This window comes from Borostomias antarcticus (genome assembly GCF_949987555.1).
Source record: "Borostomias antarcticus genome assembly, chromosome: 8".
In the NCBI taxonomy this organism is placed as follows: Eukaryota; Metazoa; Chordata; class Actinopteri; order Stomiiformes; family Stomiidae; genus Borostomias; species Borostomias antarcticus.
The window spans coordinates 275262-286357 of NC_140241.1; the positions used below are offsets into that span (position 1 = coordinate 275262).

The 11096-nt window shown below is 45.3% G+C and overlaps 1 protein-coding gene across 2 annotated transcripts in view; it reads left to right on the forward strand.

The window, feature by feature from the left end:
* Window positions 1-11096, forward strand: part of dnah5 (dynein, axonemal, heavy chain 5) — a gene marked incomplete at both ends in the record, with an annotated part of 112307 nt that overhangs the window by 12178 nt on the left and 89033 nt on the right. Inside the window, 8 exons of one of the 2 annotated variants that reach the window (XM_084441832.1) lie at window positions 359-466; window positions 1303-1422; window positions 2689-2904; window positions 4574-4600; window positions 6901-7008; window positions 7119-7204; window positions 8872-9193; window positions 9974-10180. In XM_084441832.1, coding sequence (XP_084297958.1) covers window positions 359-466; window positions 1303-1422; window positions 2689-2904; window positions 4574-4600; window positions 6901-7008; window positions 7119-7204; window positions 8872-9193; window positions 9974-10180 — 1194 coding nt within the window. The remainder of the gene's footprint in view (window positions 1-358; window positions 467-1302; window positions 1423-2688; window positions 2905-4573; window positions 4601-6900; window positions 7009-7118; window positions 7205-8871; window positions 9194-9973; window positions 10181-11096) is intronic. The other variant, XM_084441833.1, reaches the window with a different exon arrangement.

Consider the following 11096-nt stretch of genomic DNA (forward strand, 5'->3'; position numbering starts at 1 on the left):
CTTTCGGAGAAGTACTCCTAAATAGCAAAATTAATTGGTTAAGAATATTCTGAAATAGTGCATGTGCCTCATAACCTTCGTTGTAGACGCAATGCTGTGGAAACATTAATAGGGAATTGCTGAAGAGATATAGACTAGATGGGGATGATGTAGACCGATGTTGTAGGATTAGTACGGGACCCCCCCCCCCCCACACACACACACACACAGTCATGCAATAACGCCTGAAATCCATCACTTACTCGTACTTTGTTAGAGTATACTTTTTTTTCATGACTTTACTCAAAGTTGTTCTGAGCAACTTTGTGGATCATATTCTTAAGCATAACTCCTTGGGGTAAACATTTAATGTTTCCAGGTCTCTATGGTGGAGGCCATCCCAGGTCTGATCAACGCCATCAGGATGATCCACAGTATCTCTCGCTACTACAACACCTCTGAGAAGATCACCTCTCTGTTTGTCAAGGTAAGAATCACTACTTTGGACTGAGGAACCGGAGGTCTAAGCTGAGCTGCAGCCTGTGAGTAGTGCGTAGTGTTAGTCAGGACCGGCCCTAGCATTTCAGCAGCTCTAGGCGAGATTATGGAACACCTTCAGTTTCGTTTTGCTGACGGGGGGGGGGGGGGTGCTGCTGCGCGATTTGTTGACGGGGGGGGGGGGGGGGGGGGTGCTGCTGCGCGATTTGTTGACGGGGGGGGGGGGGGGGTGCTGCTGCGCGATTTGTTAACGGGGGAGGCGCCCGGCGCTGGGCGGAGGCGCCGCACCGCATTGCGAAGCGTAATAGAGACAGTAGGGATTACGGAATGAAATTATTTTAATAAAAATAAAAAAATTTTTTTTTTTTTTTTTTTTGGTGCTCCTTGGCCAGGCGCCCCTTGGCCATTTGGCGCCCTAGGCGACCGCCTATTTCGCCTATGCCTCGGGCCGGCCCTGGTGTTAGTCCTGGCAGCCAACGCATGTCTGAGGTAACAGGCAAGGTCACGTCAAGGTCAAGTTCACGTGGGTTCATTGTACAGGGTAAGGATACAGTGCACAATAAAATGCTTCAGGGGTGCAAACTTGTTACCTTTTGGCGAGATTTGCCATTTTTAATCCAAAATAGGCCATTAGTGTGATTCATGTAGGTCCGGTGAGTTTTTGAAATTGGGGGGGGGGTCTGGGTCTGTGAGAATAGAGTCACACAGAAGGAAAGAAGTAGACGTGTCTAGCTACACTAGCTATCGCTGGCCCGTTTAGCTAGACACGGCACGTTAACTACATCCTAACTAGTTTGTTTGTTGTTTTTTACTCAATGTTCCCAGGTTACCAACCAGATGATCACAGCATGCAAGGCCTACATCACCAACGGCTCTGCAACAATCTGGGACCAGCCCCAGGAGCATGTTGCAGAGAAACTCAAGGCTGCCATCAACTTAAACCAGGTACCGACCACATCTCTCAACCTCTATAGATCAACCAGCTCTTAAACCAGGTACCGACCACATCTCTCAACCTCTATAGATCAACCAGCTCTTAAACCAGGTACAGACCACATCTCTCAACCTCTATAGATCAACCAGGTACAGACCACATCTCTCAACCTCTATAGATCAACCAGCTCTTAAACCAGGTACAGACCACATCTCTCAACCTCTATAGATCAACCAGCTCTTAAACCAGGTACAGACCACATCTCTCAACCTCTATAGATCAACCAGCTCTTAAACCAGGTACAGACCACATCTCTCAACCTCTATAGATCAACCAGCTCTTAAACCAGGTACCGACCACATCTCTCAACCCTTATTGATCAACAAGCTCTTGGCAAGTCATTAACAACCTGGTTCTACGGAATCAGACCAATCTGGTTTCACTGGACAGCTATGAAGATTCAGATACCGTTATTGTTACGTCCTTTGTACGTGTACAGAGGAGTACAATTCTAGGCTTCAGTACAGCGTGCCAAAAAAAAACACACCTGGGGGGCTGTTAGTCATGTACCAAAAAAACCACACCTGGGGGGCTGTTAGTCATGTGCCAAAAAAAAACACTCCTGGGGGGCTGTTAGTCATGTGCCAAAAAAAAACACTCCTGGGGGGCTGTTAGTCATGTGCCAAAAAAACCACTCCTGGGGGGCTGTTAGTCATGTGCCAAAAAAAACCACTCCTGGGGGGCTGTTAGTCATGTGCCAAAAAAAACACACCTGGGGGGCTGTTAGTCATGTGCCAAAAAAAACACACCTGGGGGGCTGTTAGTCATGTGGCAAAAATCCCACTCTAGTGTTACCTACTGTTAGTCTTTTCAAGGATGTATTCCTGAAAGAGATCTCCCCAGATGGGGGAGGCCAAGCTGTTTATATTTTCATTCTTTGGTGAACCCATTTTCAGCTTTCTTTGTCCAAATTTGATGGTATTATATAGTATATAAAACAACAACAAAAACACAATTTTGATATTGAACCTTTAATCCCAAAACTTTTTTTAAGTGAAATATTGAAATCTCAAAAAGAGCAGAAATTCAAATTAGTACCAGACATGTTATTTTGACATTTTAACACCAGAATACTCAACTCTGAGCCCTTCTGTATTACTGTAGCTCCGCTGATCTACAGTACAACACATGTTCTCATCACTAGGCAACTTAGGATTCAAAAAATAGATTTACCCCTTTTATGTACTTGGTAACGTAAACATGACTGTTTCTGACAGGAGTACCAGAGATCTTTCCACAAGACCAAGGAGAAGTTGGAGCAGAGTTCTACAGAAAGACATTTTGACTTCAGTGAGATGTACATTTTTGGGAAGTTTGACACATTCCAGCGACGCATCAATAAGATCCTGGAGATGTTCAGCACCATGAGCACCTACTCCGTCCTCCAGGACTCCAGGATCGAGGGCCTGGAAACCATGGCAACCAGGTTCCAGGTAAACACGTCAGAATGTGTTGGCTAACGATGTGACAAATACAACAATTTGAAATATCAAACATTAATTTCATTCTAAAAAAAGGTTACTAATGTTAATTAATACCTTAGTTAAGGTTAGGGTTAGGGTTAGGTGAGTTAACCTTAGTTAACATAAATAACATTAGTAAATGGTTAATAGAGACATTAGTTAACTGTTACTTAATGCTTAATAATGCATTAACTAACGCTTATTAATGTACCCTCATTGTAAAGTGTTACCAAGGCATTTTCTAAAGAACATTTGTGTGGTTGCTGAAAGCTGTCAATATTTGGCAACACTTTCTATGACACCCATGTCTATAACGCATTATAAACATACGTATAATTCGTTATAATCAGCTTATAGCACTGTATAATTATAGTTATAAACACTCATAAATATTCATAATTCTTTATTAAAATTATTATAGCACACTATAAAGCATTTTATAATGACTTGAGGTCAAGTATCATAATACTTCATAATTGGTCACTCACAGACAGTTTTTCCGCAAGGATCATAGTGTATTATAATTCTCATTGTTTATGATAATTTAATTATCATATCTTAATCAATGTTATAGGGCATTATAATGTGATTATAAGTTACTCTAAGTGGTAATTGTGTGCTTTAATAAACGTAATGAAATCCCTGTGGTGTGGACAGGTATACATATATAAGTGGTCATTGTATGCTCGAAGTAAAGTGAGCTTAGTAGGACACTGGTTAACTAACCTGACTAGTGCCTAGCATGGCTATACTGTAGCTACATTAGCACACTAACCTGACTAGTATCTAGCATGGCTATACTGTAGCTACACTAGCACACTAGCTGTCTCACCAGCAAGTTAAGTAGCAGGCAGAATAAGGACCAGGCCCACTGGTTCAGAACGTTCCAGAAGTAGAACCATCTCTGCAGCACTCCACCAATCAGGCCTTCATGGTAGAGTGGCCAGACGGAAGACACTCCTGAGTAAGAGGCACGATAGCCCACTTAGAGTTTGCCAAAAGGCACATAAAGGACTCTCAGACAATAAGAAACAAATTCTCTGGTCTGATGAAACCAAGTTAACTCTTTGGCCTGAATGCCAAGCGTCACGTCTGGAGGAAACCAGGCACTACTCATTACCTGGCCAACCCCATCCCTACAGTGAAGCATGGTGGTGGCAGCATCATGCTGTGGGGATGTTTTTCAGTGGCAGGAACTGGGAGACTAGTCAGGATCGAGGGAAAGATGAACGGAGCAAAGGACACAAACAGTATTGAGTAAAGGGTGTGAATACATATGCAAATTACATTTCAGTGTTTTATTTTTAATACATTTGCAAAAATGTCAACAAAAAACTTTGTTTAACTTTGTCATTATGCGGTATTGTGTATAGAATTTTGAGAGAGAGAAAATAATTTAATCCATTTTGGAACAAGGCTGTAATATAACAAAATGTGGAAAAACTGAAGGGATATGAATACTTTCCAGAAGCGCTGTAGATTACAAACAACATGTGTGTATCACATTTAGCATGAACCACATTTACTCCAGTGTGGGTATAGTTCCTACATCCATGGTATAGTTGGCTGACCTTGTGATTGCCCTTGAAAGTGTAATAATGCTAGAAAATCTGCTTGCTCTGCTGCCCCTGCTGGACAGACTGCAGAGATGCAGGGGAAATGGGAGGTAATCTTTTTGGTAATTCATTTTGGTACAGTAGTTTAGTTCAGTGCATGCATTGCTATTGTATCTGGCAGGAGGAGCGGTACGGAAGAAGCCGACATTTCACCACTGGTCCGCGTGCAGACTCATACAACCAAAACATAATGGCTCTCAATAATAATATTGAACTTCCCATTACCACTCACCTTTTAAACAGCTATTACTGTATGTTACTGACACCACTATCTTTTGCAAATAACTGGCATTTCTTCTGGCCATATGATGTTGAATGAACAGTTCTCTGTCATAGCATTAATTTCGTGTCTCACCATGTGAACGCCTCCTGCGTGACCTCAACAGAAGCTCAATAACATTGCACCAGCCCTAATTGGCTGGCACAGATGAGGCCCATGTCTGGAGGGGAGGACCCTCCTCCTTTATAAGGCATAGACATTCAGAAACCTCTTCTCTCTTCTCTCAGAAGCCTGTCGACAGCTGTGCGGGTAGCTAAAGCTTAACTGTCCCCAGACTTGAGTGGCCAACTCAGTGAAAGGGCGCTTCGCTCCCTGCTCACATTGTGACTACAGAAAGTAGCAATACTTCAGAGTAGTGATACTTATGACACAGAGTAGTAATACTCCTTTAAAACAGTGAGAGTAGCAATACTCCTTCATTATACAGATTGTAGAAATACTTTTATGTATTGCTAGCGGGTAGATAGCAATATCCCTCCACACTTTTTCGCACGGCAGCTGAACAAGCTATCTAGTGAATTAGCAGATCTGCTAGCATCCAGACTGCAACCCACTAGCTAGTAGTGGCTAACGTTGAGACTAGTGAACCCGGTACAGCTGAGGCCAGAAGCTTTCAAATCAAATCAAACTTTATTTGTATAGCGCATTTCATACACAGAGGCAACACAATGCACTTTACAGAGAGCGATGGGGGGGGCATAGATCCCCCTCCTACATTTTCCATAGGGAAGCAAAAAAACAGTTTCACCCAGGGGCCAGAAAAGTGAGCTTTAAAAATTCTTCTGGCTACAATGCGTGCGAGTTTGACATTTCGCAAGGGCAACTTGGTTACCCTCAAACAATGTCAGAGGCTGTTGGGCCTGATGGCCTCCTCGGTTGTGGCCATACCTCTGGGGCGTCTGTATATGAGAGGCGTCCAGCGCTGGCTGGCCTCCCTGGGTCTGGACCCCCCTGCGACGGTCACCGTCATGTGAGGGTCTCCAGGGACTGTTCGTCAGTGATTGAGTCCAGGCTTCTTGACTCAGGGCGTTCCTGTAGGACCTGTCCTAGCCAGGAAAGTGGTCACCACAGATGCCTCCCTGGGTGCCACCTTCCAGGGGAGAACGGTGAGCGGGGGCTGGGACCCACACATACGTTCTACTCACATAAATGGCCTAGAACTGCTGGCCGTTCACTTCTATGGCTCTGAAACATTTCCTCCCGTGGCTGAGGGGGCATCATGCTTTAGTAAGGATGGCCAACTCCACGGTCGAGGCCTATGTGGACAGACAGGTCCCCTCAGTTACACAGGCTGGCACACAGGCTGATCAGTTACACAGGCTGGCACACAGACTGATCAGTTACACAGGCTGGCACACAGGCTGATCAGGCACACAGGCTGATCAGTTACACAGGCTGATCAGTTACACAGGCTGATCAGTTACACAGGCTGGCACACAGGCTGATCAGTTACACAGGCTGGCACACAGACTGATCAGTCACACAGGCTGATCAGGCACACAGGCTGATCAGTCACACAGGCTGGCACACAGACTGATCAGTCACACAGGCTGATCAGTCACACAGGCTGCACACAGACTGATCAGTCACACAGGCTGATCAGGCACACAGACTGATCAGGCACACAGGCTGATCAGTTACACAGGCTGGCACACAGACTGATCAGTCACACAGGCTGATCAGGCACACAGACTGATCAGTCACACAGGCTGGCACACAGGCTGATCAGGCACACAGGCTGATAGTGTGGAGCAACGTGCACCTGCAGTCGCTGAGATACGGGCGGATTTGCTCTCCAGGAGCAGCCTACTGTATGCGGACTGGATTATGCATTTTTTTGTATTTATATATTGTACTTCTCAGTGGCCCTGTCCTGTCTTTGCACTGTCCTGTCTCGTCCCTGCAACCTGTCCAATGTTGTCTCCATGCTATTCTCCATGTTATGCACCATTGACCAAAGGAAATTCCTAGTATGTTGTAAATTATCTGGTATTAAACAGATTGTGAAATTCATGAAGGCTTAAAAAAAAGGTTTGAAAATAGAAAGTAACTGTTGTCTCTGTTGGTCAGAGCATTGTGTCGACCATGAAGAAGAAGCCCTACAGCTTCCTGGACCAGAGGAGAGCAGACTTCGACCAGGACTATGAGGAGTTTTGTAAAGACACCACTGAACTTCATGTATGGTTAATTTTAAAATTTATATTTGAACAAATACAAATTATTATGCAATTGATCTGTATACTCTTATAATTCACTTGCACGATTGTTGGCTTTTGTCCTAACTGCAGAATCAGCTGAAGACGTTTATGGAAAACACATTTGATAAGATTCAGAACACGGAGAGAGCGCTGAATGTGCTCAGTACATTTGAAAGGTACCTTATTTCACTGCATCTTCCTATTCATTGTATCATCTGTTGTAGGAGTGTGTGTTGACTATTTTCGTGCCGGTGTTAAGTGCTAAGTTTTGTCCTTCGCAAACTCAATATTTCTTGCCTCCGGCGAGTTTGGTGAGCAATGAAGGAGTTTGAAAATTCAAAGTTTGGTGCGTCTTTATTGCCCACCAAACTGGCGGAGGAGAGACATATTGAGTTTGCGGGCGGAGGAGAGACATATTGAGTTTGCGGGCGGAGGAGAGACATATTGAGTTTGCGGGCGGAGGAGAGACAAATTGAGTTTGCGGGCGGAGGAGAGACATATTGAGTTTGCGGGCGGAGGAGAGACATATTGAGTTTGCGCCGGACAAAATGTACAGCAGCACTTCACCCCAGCACGACAATAGGGCCACACATACCAAAACACTTTTAAAATGTTATTCTCCAATGGTGTCCTTCTTGATATTCCCTACAGCCCAATATTTTGAGAATGACATGTTTAAGTTTAAGAATGGGTTAATTCAACATCAACAGCATGCTGTATTTGATTATGGATATATTATATGTTTGTGCATGCTTCTGCAAACACACTAAAACCCCTTGACTCCCTTTACCATAGGGCAATTCGATTTATAAAAGGAGGTAAATAAACAACTCATGACTACACACTTTATCAGCATGTGGGTCAGAGTTCTCTGACTGCAAGGTCACGAAACAGCCTCTGTTCTAGAAGCAGCCTCTGTTCTAGAAACAGCCTCTGTTCTCAGGGGAACCGCTGCTCAGGTCCACGGGGCTGTTTCAGGAGGATGGTGTCGTGATCATAAGGACAGTGACATCATCATGACTGGGAAGGGTCCTCCAGAGTGATTACCCATCACTGTGACCCTAACCCTATGCCTTAGCATGGCCTGAACACCAACTTCCTCTCCATTACAATCACAAGCCCTAAACTGTCAAAGAATTAGTGCTTTGAACATACTTATAATTACTGATCAAACAGACATTAGCCAGACGTACTATTCAACAGCAAGAATTACAATTTCTGAAGACTATGTTAAAGAATGATAGAATAACACATGTAGGACAAGCCCGAAACTAAACTCCTCAACTCAATATCAAGAACTCCTGTTTAGTTTGAGTGTAGTTGTTTATTTGTCAGGGACAGTATTAGCTGAATTAGTCAAGAAGGGTAGTTTTCATCTGTAGTCCATCTCAACAGGATGTGGGGAATGTTTTAGTTTCACAGGGGTGCATTTTCACATTGTCAAACCTAATTAAAGCCACCTGATATCAGATTGTTTCATTGAGCCATAATGGCTTCCTACTTCATAGCAGTTGATTGGTTTCCTGCTCTGTTTCTTGTACTTTATATTCACATGGCATTTTCTTTAAACTCCTAAATGTAGGGAAAAAAGACACATGCACAAAATGTAACAGCACAATACTTAAAAACTAAATCAAATCAAATCAAACTTTATTTGTATTGCGCATTTCATACACAGGCGCTTAACAGAGAGCAGTGGGGGATGAACATCGGTCCTAGCCCTGTATATTCCAGAGGGAGGCAAAGAAACAGTTCACCCAGGGGCCGAATGCATGAAAACCTCTTTTAGATTATTTTTTTGGTCAATTTTAAATCCCCATCTCATTATGACTTCCATTCTCAGACTGGGCATCCCAGACCTTGGCATTGAGGAGAGGTACCAAGGTATCCTCCAAAACTACGGCCATGACATTGAGATGGTGTCGCGCATCTACAGCAAGCAGAAGACGGAGCCTCCTATTGGCCGGGCGCTGCCCCCGGTGGCAGGGAGGATCCTGTGGGCCCGCCAGCTGGCCCGGCGCATCCAGGAGCCCATGGAGCTCTTCCAGCGCCGCCCCGGGGTGCTGGCCACGCCCCCGGCCAAGCGCATCATCAGGAACTACAACAGGGTCGCCCGCGTCCTGCTAGAGTTCGAGATGCTCTACCACCAACGCTGGATGAACCAGGTGAGCTGAACCAGAGGGTCTGGATGAACCAGGTGAGCTGGACCAGAGGGTCTGGATGAACCAGGTGAGCTGAACCAGAGGGTCTGGATGAACCAGGTGAGCTGAACCAGAGGGGCTGGATGAACCAGGTGAGCTGAACCAGAGGGTCTGGATGAACCAGGTGAGCTGAACCAGAGGGGCTGGATGAACCAGGTGAGCTGAACCAGAGGGGCTGGATGTACCAGGTGAGCGGGACCAGAAGAGGCTGGCGGTCTGGATGAACCAGGTGAGCTGAACCAGAGGGTCTGGATGAACCAGGTGAGCTGGACCAGAAGAGGCTGGCGGTCTGTAGCCCACAGAAATACTGGGCTGGACTTTCTAAAACACTTGTTCTAGAAAGGAGATGCACTTGTGAGTTCTGGCGGGTAGAAGAACACTGGCTTTCCTTACATTCAGGACATTGACTTTGGATAAAAGCCTCAGCTAAATGACTGTAATGTACAGGTGCAGGTAGAGTACTGTACCTTGAAACGGATGATATTGTCTCATGGTATGCTATGTTAATAGAGTACAGTAGATGTTATAGGGTACCTGTTTACTCTCAGTGGTTGAATTATTGAATAGAGATGAGTTTCAGCCATTCAGATCTGTTGCTTATTGAGGGAGAGTATTTTAGTTGGGGGGGGGGGGGGGGTACTACTGTCTGTTTGTTCTGATCACATCTTTCTTTGCACTTGTACTTGATACTCTGGGCATGAATGGACCTGGTGAAAGAGCCGTCTCTGTCTCCCCTGCCCCCAGATGGAGGACGCCAGGGTGGGCCTGCAGGCCTCCCTGCTGGTCAAGTGTCCAGACACAGGCAAGCTGTTTGTGAACTTTGACCCTGAGATCCTGACCCAGATCAGGGAGACCGACCTCATGATCCGGATGAGGCTGGAGATCCCTCCCTTCGCTGTCGTCCTGCAGCAGAAACAGGAGTCGCTCAAGAACAACTACAACCAGCTGCAGGTGGATGTTCTCATGAGAAGTCCAGTTATAACCAGCCTGTTCTGGTTCTGGCCCTGCGAACCTGCCCACCTTTTCATGAACCAGCTGACCTTTGAACCAGCTGACCTTTCTACCGTAGTCATTTCTCAGGGAGCCTTAAAGGAATATGCTCGTTTTTGACAACCTGGACCTTATTTACGACATATTATAAGAAGTTTGACTCACCCAGATCACTTTTTTGTTGTTCGGAGGCCTGTAGAAGAAATATAAAACCCAGCGCGAGCCAGTATATCCATGTAATGGCGGCGCACGGGGCATAGGGAATGCCGTTTCTCAAAATCCATTTTCGGCCGCTAAACGGTTGTTTTCATCAATCACATTGCATGAATCGACAGTTGATATTCCTCTATGCCAGCCATTGTTGTTTTGGTGCCAAATAAGGGATCTTGATCCTCTGTAACATGGTCTTTATAAGCCGCTCCCCCACTTGCTCCAGCACGCATGCGCACAGGCCAGCGCGCAGACTTGCTATTCTCCGTCTGTAGGCTACACTCGCGGCTCACATTGCAAGTGGGGGAGCGGCTTATAAAGACCATGTTACAGAGGATCAAGATCCCTTATTTGGCACCAAAACAACAATGGCTGGCGTAGAGGAATATCAACTGTCGATTCATGCAATGTGATTGATGAAAACAACCGTTTAGCGGCCGAAAATGGATTTTGAGAAACGGCATTCCCTATGCCCCGTGCGCCGCCATTACATGGATATACTGGCTCGCGCTGGATTTTATATTTCTTCTACAGGCCTCCGAACAACAAAAAAGTGATCTGGGTGAGTCAAACTTCTTATAATATGTCGTAAATAAGGTCCAGGTTGTCAAAAACGAGCATATTCCTTTAATGACCAGATCACACGCTGTGTTGTACTAGTTCATTA